Source organism: Grammomys surdaster, unplaced genomic scaffold, assembly GCF_004785775.1.
Source record: "Grammomys surdaster isolate TR1022 unplaced genomic scaffold, NIH_TR_1.0 126198, whole genome shotgun sequence".
Classification (NCBI taxonomy): domain Eukaryota; kingdom Metazoa; phylum Chordata; class Mammalia; order Rodentia; family Muridae; genus Grammomys; species Grammomys surdaster.
The window spans coordinates 6,390,608-6,407,510 of record NW_021621003.1 but is presented as its reverse complement, the minus strand read 5'-3'; the positions used below and the strand labels follow the sequence as shown (position 1 = coordinate 6,407,510).

At 39.6% G+C, this 16,903-nt stretch overlaps 1 protein-coding gene across 2 annotated transcripts in view; it reads left to right on the top strand.

Moving 5' to 3' along the window:
• Usp54 (ubiquitin specific peptidase 54) overlaps positions 1–16,903 on the top strand; it is a 62,108-nt gene that overhangs the window by 3,163 nt on the left and 42,042 nt on the right. For both annotated transcript variants that reach the window (XM_028758612.1, XM_028758613.1), the window contains exons 2-5: positions 865–957; positions 14,290–14,424; positions 16,032–16,145; positions 16,255–16,337. In XM_028758612.1, the coding sequence (XP_028614445.1) occupies positions 865–957; positions 14,290–14,424; positions 16,032–16,145; positions 16,255–16,337 (425 nt within the window). The remainder of the gene's footprint in view (positions 1–864; positions 958–14,289; positions 14,425–16,031; positions 16,146–16,254; positions 16,338–16,903) is intronic.

Below are 16,903 nucleotides of genomic sequence, written 5' to 3'. Positions count from 1 at the left end.
TGTAGACCAGGCTGGCCTCGAACTCAGAAATCTGCCTGCCTCTGCCTCCCGAGTGCTGGGATTAAAGGCGTGCGCCACCACCGCCCGGCTTGGTTTGAACTTCTAATACAAATTTAAAGGTATTCATCCTTTTCTTGTGGAGACCATTCATTTTGTACCATTTATTGATGAGTTGTTCCTTTACATGTTCCTTTACATGGAATCTAGACCTTACATTCGCTAAAGTGCTCTATCACATGACAAATCCCCTAGTCCAATTCTACAGTTTTTAATCCCTAAATTTCTTCTTAAACATCACATTTGATTTTTGTCATAGGATATTTTCACTGGATGACTTTTATTTCCTGTTGAAATGATTGACTTTTCTAGAATATGTTTGTTTGTCATTCTTGTTAGATACTATATTCCAATTTTCTCCTTTGATTTAAAAAATGTTTTAAAAGTTCTCTTTGTGTGTGTGTGTGTGTGTGTGTGTGTGTCTTTGTGTCTTTGTGTCTTTGTGTCTGTGTATGGGTTTGTACACATGAATGCAGTATGCTTCTGGAGGCCAGATAAGGATGGTGGATCCCCTAGAACTGGAGTTATAGATTGTTGTGAATCATCTACTGTGGGTGCTAGGAACCAAACTTTGCAAGAACAGTATGTGCTCTTAACCACTGAACCTTCTCCAGCCCTGATGCTTCACCTTTTTTTTTTTTTTTTTTTTTTTGAGATTTGTTTTAATATTATAAGAATGGTCTTTTGTTCTGAGAGTAAAGATTTTTTTTTCTGCAGTCAGTTCCTGTTTGCTTGAATTCTTGACTTTAAAGTTAAAGGCAGTTAAAGGCTGTTTGTAGGATAATGAGTTTCCCCCTTTTTTGGAAGGTTTTGTGGCACTTGGACATCTTCCGCCGTAGCTTTCGGCAGCTTACAACTCACAAGTGCATGGGTGATTCCTGCATCTTCTGTGCTCTCAAGGTAAGCTCCATGAAGTTGTTTCTTCTCAGCATCTTAGGTTGCCAGATTGCTGCTACTGAGGAGATTTGGTTGATTAGGGCAATTCTTTTTTTTTTTTGGTTTTTCGAGACAGGGTTTCTCTGTGTAGCCCTGGCTGTCCTGGAACTCACTGTGTAGACCAGGGTGGCCTCGAACTCAGAAATCCACCTGCCTCTGCCTCCCAAGTGCTGGGATTAAAGGCGTGCGCCACCACTGCCTGGCGATTAGTGCAGTTCTTAAGAACTTGTTACTGAATTATCTTTTTGCAGTTTTTAGCAAACATGAGTGTGATTATTTGTTTTGAAGTCTTGCTATGCAGCTAGTACTCCGTTCTGAGACAGCTCGCCAGAAGGCTTGTACTTGACGTGAGGAGATGCTGTTCAAGTGTGCGTCTCCTTTGCCTGTTTACTTCTAAAGCCAATTCTGAATTTTCCTTTTGAAAGAAGAAACAGTTTTTAATGGAATCAGCTATTATTGTTAAAACTAAATTTAAGGAATTTGTTTCTTATGTTTCCCATTAGATTTTCAAAAATTAAATTTTATTTGTTTTGTTGGAGTATGTGCCATGACACTTGTGTGGAGGTCAGAGGACAAATTTTCCAGAGTCCATTCTCTTCTACAGTGTGGAAGCTGGAGACCTGCTGAACTCTCTCATGGCCCCCATTTGATTCCCCCCCCCTCCCTCCCTCCCTCCTTCCCTCCCTCCCTTCCTTTCTTTCTGTGTGTGCTTTTTGAAACAGGCTTTGGTTTCTCTGTGTAGCTCTGGCTGTCCTGGAACTTGCTTTGTAGACCAGGCTGCCACAAAGACAGGGATCCACCTCTTTGTCTCCTGAGGAGTTCTGGGACTAAAGGTACATACCACCATGCCTCGTTCTTTTTTCTCCTTTTTCTTTTTTCTTTTTTTCTTTTTTTCTTTTTTGATTTTTCCAGACAGGGTTTCTCTGTCCAGCCTTGGCTGTCCTGGAACTCACTCTGTAGACCAGTCTGGCCTTGAACTCAGAAATCAGAGTGCCTCTGCCTCCCAAGTGCTAGGATTAAAGGTATGCGCCACCACTGCCTGTCTCTGGTTCTTTTTTCTACCAGTTCTCTATCTCATATTTTAATGCTGTGAGTAAAATAAGTCTGGGCATTTGTATAGAGACAAAGAAGCCAGGCAGTGGTGGTGTTTGCCTTTAATCTCAGCACTTGGGAGGCAGAGGCAGGCGGATTTCTGAGTTTGAGGCCAGCCTGGTCTACAGAGTGAGTTCCAGGACAGCCAAGGCTGGACAGAGAAACCCTGTCTGGAAAAATCAAAAAATAAAAAAAAAGAAAAAGAAAAAAAAAAGAAAAAGAAAAAAAAGAGACAAAGAAAATGAGAGAAATTTCACAAGGAAAAAGAAACACCAAGGATAGTCCTTGGTTGGTGCTGTATCCTTGACCAATGTGTTAGTTCATCTGTGGATTTTTGGCTCAGATGTACAATAGATTCGTAGTATTTGAGTACATCTGTAGCATCCATCTGAGTTCAGAGCAAGATTCATTATTTTGTTCGTGAAGGTTGAAGGTTGAATTTTGTTTTTTTTGTTTGTTTGTTTGTTTTTTGAGACGGTTTCTCTCTGTAATAGCCCTGGCTACCTTGGAACTTACTTTGTAGACTGGGCCGGCCATGAATTCACCTCCTGAGTGTTGGGAATAAAGGCATGCACCACCACACCCAGCCTGAAGTCTGAATTCTTAGTTTTTTCATGACTGTATATGATCATTATATATTTAATTTAGTTTCCTTTTAGCTTAAAGTAGAAATTGTGAACTAAATAGTCTTGAATTTTCTGTTTGTTTGTTGTTTGTTTGGTTGGTTTTTTGAGACAGGGTTTCTCTGTGTAGCCCTCCCTGGCTGTCCTGGAACTCACTCTGTAGACCAGACTGGCCTCGAACTCAGAAATCCACCTGCCTCTGCCTCCCAAGTGCCTACACCACCACCGCCCGGCCTTAAATATAAATTTTTAAAAATTATTTATTTTTATTTTGTATGCATTAGTGTTTTGTCTGCATGTATGTGTGAGGTTATCAGGTCCCCGGCACCTGGAGTTACAGACACCCATAAGCTGCTATGTGGGTGCTGGAAATTAAACCCTGGTCCCCTGGAAGAACAGCCAGTGCTCTTAATGGCAAAACCATCTCTCTAGCCCCTTCTATAGGTTTTATAATCAATAAATTGATTGTAATGTTTTCCACAAGGCCCATTCAAAGAAATCCATCCAAAAGAACATTTTACCTAATTTTATAAATGATATTTTTAGATCAGTGTAGTGTCTGTTTGGTCAGTAAGTTCTAGGGAAGTCTGATTAATTAAAACCATGCTAGGCAGATATTGCTAAGGAAATACTAATCTTGGAGAGACTCTAGGTAAAGGAATTTCCTGAAACTAGAAGCTCTTATCTCACACTGTAAAACCTTCAGCTCCTCAGTGCTGGATTGCAGATATGAGCTACTATGTCTGGCTGTGTGTGTACTGTTTATTGTTTTAGGAGGGACTCTGTAGAACCAGCTAACATCTTTTTGTTATATTTCCAGAGTGACAAATTGTTACTGGAATGTAAACTGGTATCCTATAAGCCAGAGTGAAGAAAATTAGCTTTCAGCCTTTATGCTGCATACTCAAAGACATCCAAGTGCAGAAGGAAACTTGTTTTTCAATCTTTTTGTCTTGAAAAGTTCAGAAAAGATGCTTATAGATGAGTAGATACATTTAGGAGGCCAGAGGTGATGTTCCGAGACTTGGTGACTCTGAAGATATGGTGTAACTTCAGTATTTTCCTCATGTTGCCACTACTTAATCTGACCAGATTTATTTTCTTTAAGTTAGTAGAAAACATAGTGTCTTAGGCACTCAGGTTCTATAGGGAACTAACTTCATGTCATTTTGATTGTAAGTGCTGTTTTGCCCAGCAGGTAATTCTGGCATGCATTCCAAATGTACACACACACACACACACACACACACACACAGAGTAAATATAGATGTTAAAATAGCCAAGTTTTGTGTGTGGCATGTTTATAGTTTTGAAGAGAGCCTAAGTGTATTCCAATTAGCCACAGGCTACCTGTGTCAAATTTAGTTTATAAACACTTTGTTCTCCTGTTTTGGTGCCCAAGTATCTTCCAGTCTTGCTGTCACCTTCCATCCCTCCTGTCTTCTTTCCCTCCCTCCTTCCTTCCTTCCCTTTCTCCCTCCTTTCTTCCCTTCCTTTCTTCATTCCTTCTTCCAGTGTCTCACTATGCAGCTCTGTAGCTCTGACTGGCCTGAAACTCACTTTGTAGACCAGGTTGGCGTCTAACGATTTGCATGCTTCTCTATGTGCTGAGATTAAAGGTGCTCACCGTCACATTCAGTTATATTTCTTTCTTTCTTTCTTTCTTTCTTTCTTTCTTTCTTTCTTTCTTTCTTTTCTTCTTTTTCTTCTTTTTTTTTTTTTTTTTTTTTTTTTTGTTTTTTCGAGACAGGGTTTCTCTATGTAGCCCTGGCTGTACTGGAACTCACTCTGTAGACCAGGCTGGCCTCGAACTCAGAGATCCACCTGCCTCTGCCTCCCAAGTGCTGGGATCAAAGGCGTGCGCCACCACTGCCCGGCCTATATTTCTTTCTTAATTTCTTCAGATTATACTTCTCTAATCTGGGATTTGTTTGTCCTTTCTTTGGTCTCTGCAAAAATAAAGGGCTGGAATTTTTGTCAGAAAAATAGCCATCCAATATTCAGAGATTTAAATTCTATGTTATTTTGTGGCTCCATGATACTTTATAGAGAAAATTCTCTGTTTTTAAGTCCCCTCCTCACATTGTTCTTTTTTTAAAGTTAGAGGAATGTTTGGTACTGTTAATAAGAACTCATTTTTGCTAATTATTAGTAACATATTTGTATTCCTTAATGTTTTATCCTATTAAGTTTGACACACAAAATTTTTATCTCATATTTTTCAAAATAGGAAAGTCTAAAGTTTCTTTTGAAGTATGCTTTAACATTCTACAAATTACGTGAAGTCAGATTTGATTATGTTGGAACATGATTGTTCACTGTCACACACAGACAGTCAAATACAAAATAACCTTGCTCACACGCTCTTGGATGGGTTCCAGCTCCATACGCTGTGTTTAGACAAAGGAGTCACCCTCAGCGCTGGGATATGCACACTGGCTTTTCTCTGGGTAGAGAATTTTACCTTTCACCACCTTAAGTGCTCTTGCCATGGTCTTATGGGAATGCTTTAGTAGATGACTTTATTATTTTTGTTTTTTCCTTCTAGTTTCTCAGCATCTGTCAAGAGTTCTTGAGTCTCTTGAGTTCACTAAATCTATTGTATCCACAGTGAGTTCAGTTGCTTCATGGCGGTTTCTATATTTCTAGTTCCTTTTTTATTTTTTTTTTCGGTACAGTGATTTATACTTTTTCCCCCTGTGTTAATTAGTATTACATATATATATTAATTTCAACTGTTAGTTCTGGTATGCAGATACCTGGTAATTTTTGTTTGTGTCAGCAAGAGACTCTGGGGAAAGGTGCCTGGCATCAAGCTTAAGATCTGACTTTAATCACATGACCCATTCTGTGGAAGGAGAAATGAGCTCCTACAAGTTGTCCTCTGACCTCCATACATTTGCTGTGGCACAGTTGTACCTACACAGACACATATACACACATACAAATAAATTAATTGGTTTAAAAAGTTTGGTATTACTGTATCATTTTGCTTACTCTGAACCTTGATGCCTGTCAAGTTTGATTTAACAAATAGAAGATTATGTCATACCAATTGTTTCTTTTCAAAACCCAATCTATTCCCATCTATTATGATTAAAATGATTTTTCCTGACCTAAGTTGTCATTGCCCATAGCCTAGAGTCCTTTTTATTGTTCATGTTGGATTGCTCTTGTACCCTCTTTCCACAGGGGATAACTTTACTTTGGTGTTGGTGTATTCATTTGTCTCTGTTCTGGAGAGGAAATCCGTACTCTGTACTTAATATGCTACAAAGATTTTGTTCTTCTTCCAGGGATTGTACTAGAGGTTTTACAGTGCCAGCATGTAGGACAGAGTACTAGTTGTTATAGGCAAAGAAGAATGTTGCTTTTGATTGACTAAATTAAATTTTCTTCAATTAGTGACTTTTAAAAAAAAGAAAAGAATCCTGCAGTATAATGTAAGAGCTGGAGGAGAGTGCTTAGTGGGGGTGGGATGCTAGGAGGGGCAGGCTTTGTATTTTAAGATGTCCTGAAACCTCAGTATTTAGTGGCAAATTTGAGAATTTAGGGGAAAAACAATCCCTTAGTATCTTTTTTTTTTTTTTTTTTTTTTTTCGAGACAGGGTTTCTCTGTGTAGCCTTGGCTGTCCTAGAACTCACTCTGTAGACCAGGCTGGCCTCGAACTCAGAAATCTGCCTGCCTCTGCCTTCCAAGTGCTGGGATTAAAGGAGTTCGCCACCACCGCCCAGCTCTTTAGTATCTTTTGAGTAGTACTATGTGGCTATTTCCTTTTGAGTACTGAAAGATTGACACATGAAATAGTTATCTTTATTCCTAGTCTTTTCTAGACTATAGCAATGGAAGGTTTCTCATTATCCTTCATGGCAAATATCAGAGAGTAAATCTATTATCCTATACTATTTAAAGGAGAAAATTAGATTTCTAGTACGCTCCCTAGAAATTTTATCTAGTAAATAAGAGTCTACACATAAGGAAGTAAGTCTTTATGTCTGTTCAATTCATATGTGCTCGTGTTTAGCTTCCTTCTTTTTTATTTTATATATGCGAATACACTGTTGCTGCCTTCAGACACACCAGAAGAGGGCATTGAATCCCATTACAGAAGGTTGTGAGCCACCATGTGGGTGCTGGGAATTGAACTTGGGACAGTGTTCTTAACCCTTGAGCCATCTTTCCAGCCCTAGCTTCCTTCCTTTGATTACTATGAATGTGAGCATAGTCATGTTGTCCTTGGAGTAGTTGTCCTGATTCTTAGGTCCTCCTAGGCTGTGGGTAGTCTTCATCCTTTTTAGATTCTGGAGTTCAGATTGTACATGATACTCAAATAGAAGGGTTTAATTAAAAGAAAAAAATAGAAATCATGATTAACTCTTTCCTTTCTAGAATTTATGGCAGTTTAAAGCTTAGTACAGACTTAGACTGTTTGTGCATATCCACAAGGATCCATTCATTCTCTCAGTGCAGTAAGTGGATATGATATTGATCCTAATAATGTCGGTAATTTGTGACGACCCTCATCTTCTATTATGGGAAAGTTAGTAAATTACCCATTGTATTGTATAAAATCTCAATATCAGTTTATGATTTTTCACTAAAAGCAGTACTGTGTTCTGGCCCATCTTTGTATTCATTGTTTTGAAGTTTTGTCTCTCTCTACCCCTGTCTTTGAATGTATGGAAATGTCTTTCAGTGCAGAGCAGCAGGAATAAGTGTGACAAGTAACTTCATTGATCTTTATCCTTACGATTCTAAGACGAAAAGATCAAGTTATCAACTGAGTATAAATAAAGGCTTAAATTTACCAGTAGATATGATATTGATAACAATGTAAAGGAAATAATATACGATATGTGGATCCTTTTGTAATTAAGAAGTCTAGAAGGCAGCTCTTTTTAGTCATAAGGGGAGAGGATCCCAAGGGAGACAGTAGGCAGTTGTTCTTTGTATTCTTTAACACTGGGGCAAATATTTTTATACTTGGGACTGATGGTACATGCCTATAACTCCAGCATTCAGAAGCTTAGGAAGGAACAGAGCTGTGAGTTTGAGACCAGCTTGGTTATGTAGAGAGTTGGAAAATATCTTGGGTTACATAGCAAAAAGACATGCTCCTCCCAAGCTTCTATTAAACTGGATGATTATCTGATGATATTAAGGCATTATTATTACCTGTTTGGAGGATAGTATAGGCAGTCTTTAAACAAGAAGAGTTCTTATTTTTTTAGAGTTCTTTTCTGGAGTCTGCATAGGCATACTCTAAAATGTCTGGCATGTGCCTTAAATGATGGGGGCGGGGAGGCATAGGATAAGTAATACAGGCAATCAACACAAAAAAGGAATTAAATTAACTACAAACTGGTAATTGTTGAGTTGGATTATGGACACATAGAAGCTGGTCATCCTATTCTGTCTGCTCTTGATGGAGTTAAGATTTTTCTGTAACAAAATGTGAAAAATCTTTTGTTGGCATATCTGGTGGTATGTGGTTATTATGCACATGGCCTTGCCCTATCTTGAAGAACTTTCAGCATTCTTATATCACACAAAACCAATGGAAAAGAAAGATTTGTTTTCTCCATCCATCGGCAGGCCTCAAGGACTAACCCCCTTACCTCTAGAGGCTTGTATTTACAGACTAGATTGTCTACATTGAGGTTCTTTGATTTCTAGGAGGTATAGGAAAAAAATGATCATGAGAGCCAAAATAGTAAACAGATTGGGAAGCCCAGAACAGAATGGGAATTCTGAAGAACTGAGCAGAAAGCAGACGAGAGCAGAGAGCAGAGAGCAGGTAGGAGGCAGAAGGCCTTTACAGAAGGTATTGTTGGCCCGTGAGAGAGAGGAGTTGGACTGCTCTCTGGAAGACATCCTAATATCTTGGGCACTTAAGGTATCAGAATCAGTGTGAACATTTTCTTCCTGAACCTCACTGTCTCTAATACTTATGAATTATTTTAGATGTAAAGCTAGGATTTTCTGAGAAAAAAATAAAAGCTGTTCTCTGCTTAAAAGCAAGAGTATGTGTTTTTGGGGGTGCCGGGAAGAAAAGTCTTAAGGAACAGCTGCATTTCTGTATTTGCAGATGCCAAAACACAAAGATGTTCTTTCTTCATGGCACTTCTGTCTTATTTACATGGCTTTTGCTAATCCCAATAATGATTTGCTCACATGGACAGAATTGTCTGCTACTTGATCCAAGAGAGATGGGTGGGGAAGCACCTGCTTTTAGTCATTAAAGTCTTGTTGCTTTTGTACTGCATCCAGGAAAATAGTTAACAGATGAAGGTAATTTACTATTTAATGAATGATAAGGACCTTTAGTTTCCTCATGTGAGGAAGTGTAGACAGAAATCTGAAAGGTGTTCTGATTTTTGGCTTATCAAAATGGAATTGTTAGGAACCCACAAGGAAAGATGGTTCCTAGGTTTGAAGCTTTCTGTCATTTCTCCCTACTGTAGAATTCAGCAATTGGAATAATACCAGGTTTTGTTCCTTATTGGTGCTGCCACCTGTTCTTAACTGCTGAACTAAATGTTCTTGGCTTTCTTTGGTGTGAACAGGATCTCCCTCTGGGAAAGGTGGGAGGAGGGTGAAAAAGAGAACAGGAGGAGGCCCGTTCCAGCCCCTGTGCTCATGTGAGAGGGACACACAAGGGTTAGTGTGCTCCCTAACAGAGGGGCTTTGTGCTTGAGCATCTTGCAGAGTTACAGCTCCACAGATGCAAGCTAGGAAGGCTTACGCTGCTCATCCCTAATGCAGTTCTTCCTAGCAAGAGCAGAGCAAGACTGATGTTAATTAAAGTAAGAAAATAAAGACGATTCAGTCAAAGTGGATGGGGGAAGGCTGCCTATGATTAATTAAGGGATGAGAGAAGAGTACAGCATAGAGACATTGATGCTACTGGATACCAGAGCCAGATCTGTTGTTGTCCATCCACTGGGTGCAGGCAGAGCTCTGACCTCAGGCCTGCCCCCCCCCCCCCTCTCTCTTTCTTTCTTTCTTTTTTTGAGACAGGGTTTCTCTGTGTAGCCCTGGCTGTCCTGGAACTCACTGTGTAGACCAGGCTGGCCTTGAACTCAGAAATCCGCCTGCCTCTGCCTCCCAAGTGCTGGGATCAAAGGCCTGCACCACCACTGCCAGGCTTAGGCCTTTTCTTTCTGTACCCAAACCCTAATTACTTGAAGTCATGGGAAACCTGCTTTTCTTTTTTTTTCTTCCCCTTTTCTTTTTAAATTTATTTATGTATTTTGGAGACAGGGTCTTTGCTTTGTGGTCCAGGCTGGCCTCAAATTAATGGCATTCTTCCTATACCAGCTTCTAGAGTACTAGGATTATACATACTAGCCACCAAATCAGGGCCCAAATGGCTTACTGTAGTTTCCTAAGGTTGCTGTACAGTTTCTGCCATGCATTGGACAGAATGTAATTTCAGTAGGATTGCTTTAGGAATAGAAGGGCTTAATTTCCAAGGAACTCAACCAAGACTAAAAGGGGTTGACATTTGCAAATGTCTAATTTGTACAGAGTTCTCCTAGAAATAATTTCCTAGCTATTTTAGAATTAGTTTTGGAAGCTTGGGAGATAGCTCAGTTGGTAAATTGCTTGCTGCTTAAGCAGGAGAGGCTGAGTTTGGGGTCCCAGCACCCTCATAAAAAGCCAGTCATGGGCGTAAGTGCCTGTAATCCCAGTGCAGTGGAGGCTGACACAGGAGGATTCCTGGGGGTTTGCTGGGTTGTCTAACTGAATCTGTGAGATCCAGGTTCAGTGAGAGGCCCTGCCTCAATAAAAACTAATATGGAAAGCAATTGAGGATGATGTCAGACCTCTGACCTCCACATGCCCATGTGTGCCTGCACACAGGCAGGCATGCAAACCAGTTTAGACCCCAAACAAAAGCTCTAACCTCACTGGCCCTTTAGTCTGGAGGTGGAGTTTTGTCAGCACTGTGCCTTATTAGTAACAGCTGAGATGAGCCAGCTGGTGATCACAAGTCTTGCCAGGCTGGAATTTATTTATTTATTTATTTATTTTTTTGAAATCACCAGCTGTCAGGCCCAAGACACCATGTGATTTGTAGTAGTTGTCATTGCTTTCTCCTTTTTCTTTTCCCTTGTTTCTCTGCATTCCTACAAATTTTCAGTCTATAGGATAGGTATCCCTTTGTTAAACTGCAGACCTAGGTCTTCCCTTGGTCCAGTTTAAATGCTTTCTAGTAGGCATGCTTATTATTCAATAACAAATTATAGAGCAGCTTGCCACGGCTTCTCCTAGCTTTATAGTAGAGATGCAAGTAGATCCTAAACTGGTCCAAAATAACTTGGAATAATTACAGTAGACTTTCCTCAGAATTTATTAATTAATACTGAGTATGTATTGTTGGCCCTATCTCCTCCACAACATATGGAATCATTTGTAGGAACATAATAAGTTACATGGTAGTTTGTACTTGAGTGGCTTTAGAATATTTAACATGGATGAACAGAAAAGATGCCAGTGAGAGGGTGAAATGAGGAAAACAGTTTTAATTTCAAAATGAGCAGAGCCAAACTGAGCTCCATTTCCTTAACAGTTTATATTACCTCAGGGCTTTCAGTTTTTCTGTGTGATTTCGGTCTTTTCTTATAGTTTATTTTTAATTTATGTTTATTGGTGTTTTGCCTGCATGTATGTCTGTGTGAGGGTTGTCAGAAACTCTTGAACTGGAGTTACAGACAGCTGTGAGCTGCCATGTAGATGCTGGGAATTGAACCTAAGTGCTCTGGAAAAGCAGCCAGTGCTCTTAACTGCTGAGCCATCTCTCTAGTCTAATTTTCTGTATTTTTTTTTTTAAGGAGAGAGGAGAAAGTTCCTTTAATATTCTTCTTTCATGAGATCTACCCGTATCACATGATTGATTGATTCAGTTACTTAAAACATACATTTCTGTTGCTTTTTATATAGCAGTGTTGCCATAAGAGCATATCAAGCAAAAGAGTAAAACTTATTTTTTTCCTCATTTCTATACTCTAGGAAATAGAGGTAGACAATAACTAAAATAAACAATATGTTAATATTAAATACTATAGGAAAAAATAGACAATGGTGGAGATTTAGGAATAGAAAGGAGGGCTTGTGTTTTTTTTTTTTTTTTTTTTTTTTTGGTTTTTTCGAGACAGGGTTTCTCTGTGTAGCCCTGGCTGTCCTGGAACTCACTCTGTAGACCAGGCTGGCCTCGAACTCAGAAATCCGCCTGCCTCTGCCTCCCAAGTGCTGGGATTAAAGGCGTGCGCCACCACTGCCCGGCTTGTGTTTTTTTCTTTCTGTCTTTCTTTCTTTTCTATTTTTCAAGTTAGGATTTCTTTGTGTAGACTCTGGCTGCCCTGGAACTCACTTTCTCCCTTTTCCTCTTCCCTTTCCTCCTCCTCTTTCTCTTCTTTTTTAAAAGATTTATTTTTGTTTTATGTGCATTGGTAGTTTGCCTGCATATATGTTTGTGAAGGTCCCAGACCCTCTGAAATTGGAGCTACAGAGAGTTAGGTGCTGCCATTTGGGTGCTGGGAATTGAATCCAAGTTCTCCAAAAGAGCAGCCAGTGCACTCAAACCCCCGCGCTATCTCTCCAGCCCCATGGATGGAACTCACTCTTTAGACCAGGCTGGCCCAGACTTAGGGATCTGCCTGCCTCTCCCTCCAGGGTGCTGGGATTAAAGGTGTGCATGCACAGTATAGAGCTGGCAATTTAAGTACGTTGATCTAAAGTTGCTACTGTACTGAGAAGTGATATTTACATAAAATTTTGCAGGATATAAGTGAAAAAAGTTTCACAGTGAGAGAAAAGGTGATTCAAGTAAGGAATGCAAGTACAAAGTCCCTGGTCTAGAACTTGATAATAGTTGTGGAACATAGTGAGAGGCCCATATGGCTGCGGTGGTGAATCACAATTAGACTAGTTGGCCGAATAACAGATAGCATTTTCACTTTGGCTTTTACTGCATATTTGATGGGAAACCTTTGGAGGGTTTTTAACAGAAGAATGACATTTGATTCTACTACTTTTTTTTTTTTTGAGGCAGTCTTAAGTAGCCTAATCTGACCTTAAACTTGCTATTTAGCCAAGGATTACCTTGAGTTTCTGATCCTCCTGCCTATATATCTGGAGGGTTGGCATTATAGGTATGTGCTGCCTACTATACCTGATATGTGAAATGCTGAGGGTCTAACTAACCAAGGATTTTGTGCATGTTAGGCAAGCTCTCTATCAACTAATTTTATTTCATTAAAAAAAATTATTTGACTACCATTTTGAACATGTCTTGCATTTCCTTGGTGACATGGTTCAGTCAAGAAATGGTTGCAGTTGGGTTGAAAAGATAGTTCAGTGGTTCTTCTAGAGGATCCAGGTTCAGTTAGTTCCCTGAACCTATTTCAGGTGCTTTACAACTGTCTATAACTCCAACTTCAAGCTTCTAAAACCTTTGCCCTCCACTGTATATCATGGACATACCCATGCTCAAGCATAATAAAAAAAAATAAAAATAAATCTTAGCTGGGCAGTGGTGGCGCACACCTTTAATCCTGGCACTTGGGAGGCAGAGGCAGGCGGATTTCTGAGTTCCAGGCCAGCCTGGTCTACAGAGTGAGTTCCAGGACAGCCAAGGCTATTCAGAGAAACCCTGTCTTGAAAAAAGAAAAAAAAAAAAAAAAAAAAAAAAGAAAAAAAAAAAGAAAAAACCTAAAAAAAACAAAAACAAAACCAATCATCCAATGAAGAGGACAGTGGCCCACAGATGAGGAGGTGAGCAGTATGAAGTCTGAACACGTCCTGAGTGTAGAGGTATGATACAGGATGTGAGTTCTGAGACTAGGAGAGATTGGTTCAGGATTTTCAAGGTTTTTGGCCTATGAATTACAAGGCAGTAACTGGAAGTAAACATGACAGAGTGCTTTTTTCTGGGTGTGGGGTGTGGGGAATGACAACCAGAGTTTTCTATTGTTGTTTCTTCTTCTCCTCTTCTCCTTCATCCTCTTCTTCCTCCTTCTTTGTTTTTTTCTTCTTCCTTTTTCTTCTTGTATTACTGAAGGACTATGTGTGGTGAGTGAAGTCTAAAGATGTGCACTGCCACATCCAAATGGCTTCAAAATCTTGACCTTTCTGCCTCAGCCTTTTAGGTGCTGGGATTATGGACACAATACCTGACTTGGTATGTTCTTTATAAGTTTGTGAATCTTATCTGAAAAGTACAAAAGAGGGCTAAGTTTCATAGGAGGATGCTTCCCAAAGAACAATTGCCAATTCATTTGGATGTAGCTTACTTCCAGAAGCATCTACTTCTTTTCTGTATCATAGGAAGTATTGTAACTGCATTACATCACATCATGACAGTGGGCTCTCTTAGTGTGTTCTTAACAGCATGACACTCAGATGCAAGATCTACGGCAGAGATACTCTACACATCCTGATTTTAGTCTATTTTTTAAATTACTAGGTGAATATATCTTGTTTCCATGACTGTCAGCATAAGGATGACAGACTAGGATGTACAGAAGCTTAATAACAGCATTGTGCTTGTTCTCTTGTTTAACTTCTTCCCTACAGGGCATCTTCAACCAGTTTCAGTGTAGTAGTGAAAAAGTGCTTCCTTCTGACACTCTCCGCAGTGCTCTGGCCAAGACTTTCCAGGATGAGCAACGGTTCCAGCTGGGGATTATGGATGATGCTGCCGAATGCTTTGTAAGTGGACCTTCTTGTCCTCTTTGATATGGAGTAGAATGGTTCATCTCCATCAAGGACTGATATATGATGATGGCATTTACTATGTCCTGGTCTCTGCATAGGAACTGGGACTTTCTCAACTGTCTCAGAGTTCCAGAGTCTACTACTACAACATGAATTGTCTAGTGGCTTTATGACTTTTTTCCTTCAGGTTTAGGGTAGTTTAATGCTTTTCATTGCATAAAACAGTGACTTTTTACCTTTAGAGAAACCAAGGCATGTTGAAGTGCAAATTGTACTCCCAGAGCCTCTGATTCAATAATCTGGTGTAAGACTCCATGCTGTAATGGTGGTACTGCTTTGGAGAACCCATATTTTGAGCTTTTCTGTTTCTAACGATATTAAAGGGAAACTGTCATGTTCTGTATAAGCAGTTACATTGCTCTAGTGACTTTAATCCTTATCCTCCCACCTTCCAAGTGCTAAATGCATGTGCCAACACACAGAGTGCCATAGATAATCTTTTGAAGTTGGATAAATAGAACAGAATATAGAGAGATGGGGTCACTGGCTAGTTTTCATAGTGAGTTTATTTTTCTGTTTATTTCTTTTTGAGATTGGGTCTTGCAGTAAAGTCCTTGTAGGACTGGAGTCCTATCTCAAAAATCAAAAAGGGGGTTGTAGAGGATTACTATTGAATGAAAATATAATATCAAATGCTTCTTTACTGGGATTGAGGATGTAGCTCAGTTGGTAAGAGTACTTGCTTAATGTCCTTGTATCCTTGAGTCTAATCCCTAATGTATAAATTGGGCATAGTGATTGATACACACTTAGGATTCCAGCACTCATGAAACGGAAACAGGAACATCAGAAGTTCAGGGTCATTCAGTCTACATAATGAATTCAGAGTTAGCCTAGGACACAGGAGACCCTGTTCCAAAAAAAAAAAAAAAAAAGTTATGTGGTATGTGGTACCATTTTTATAATATTCTTTAGTATTGTTGAAATGACAAAAATGATAAATATGGAGGAGCAGGCTACTGCTGGGAGTTAGGAGTATAGGCAGATAGGTGAGGCTATAAAGAGGTAGGGTGGAGGAGCGCTGTGGTGATGAAACTCTTCTGTGTCTTTTTATAAAAAGATTTATTTTAAACTTACATATGTGGAGTGTTTTGCTTGCATGCATGTTTGATGGCCACAGAAATCAGAAGAGAACATCAGAGTCCCTGGAACTGGAGTTACAGGCAGTTGTAAGCTACTTTGTGGGTGCTGGGAATCAAACCCAGGTAGGTCCTCTGGAAGAGCATCATGTACTCTTAACCACTGAGCCATCTTCCTGCTCCACTCTTGTGTCTTGACTGTGGAAGTAGTTACTGACTATATATGATGAAATTGCATTAAGTTACATATAAACACAAGTTCATATAAAACTGTTAAAATATGAATGATCTATGGATTATATTAATTTCATCTATCTGTCATTTATCTGTCTATCCTTTAAAAAATATTAAAAATATTTAGAGATATTTCTGCTTTCCAGGAAGGTTGCTGTGTCTTGGTAAGTTGCTTCTCTCCTTGCTAGTTTGGGATTTAAGTGTAGTGCTTATGTGTTTTTCTGTCAGGAAAACCTCCTGATGAGAATTCACTTCCATATTGCGGACGAAACCAAAGAGGATATATGTACTGCCCAACACTGCATTTCCCACCAGAAATTTGCAATGACATTGTTTGAGCAGGTAAACCTGTATCTTGGGCTTTTTCTTTAAGAATATTTTATCTGAGGCTGTAGAGTTTCAAAACAATTCATGACTGGCTGCTTAGTTTCACTTTTTCCCTCTGGCCCAGTGTGTATGTACTAGCTGTGGCGCCACTTCTGACCCACTGCCTTTCATCCAGATGGTGCATTACATCTCTACTACTTCCCTTTGGTGAGTTTTATGCAGTTCTTTTCTTGGGGGGTGGGGGGGTTATAGATAGCCATGAGCTGACATGTGGTGCTAGGAACTGAACCTGGGTCCTCTACAAGAATAGTCACTGCTTTTAACTGTTACTTGAACCATTTTTCCAGCCCATTCTTACAGAGTTCTTTATTGTACTGTTAGGCATTCCTCCAATTGATTGGGTTTTAACTGAAGGCCACCAAATAGCCTATATCCTTATTGCTGAATTTGTGCTGTATTATAAAACTTCAGAATTTGTAGGCTTATTTGTGGTTAGCAAGTACAAAGAGAAATGGGACTTCTGAGGGTTTTGGATTTGGGGACTGTGTTTGTAGAACCCTGAGACTAGTCAGGACAGGGCAAATGGAAAAAAAAAAATCACAGATACTACACCTTTAATCCCAGCCCTTTGGAGGCAGAGGCTGGTGCATCTCTGTTTTGGAGGCCAGACTGATTGGTCTACATAGCAAGTTCCAAGACAGCCAGAGAGAGCTACACAATGAGGCTCTGTCTTAAGGAAGGAAGTGAGTTTGTATGAATGATTTTATTTTTAG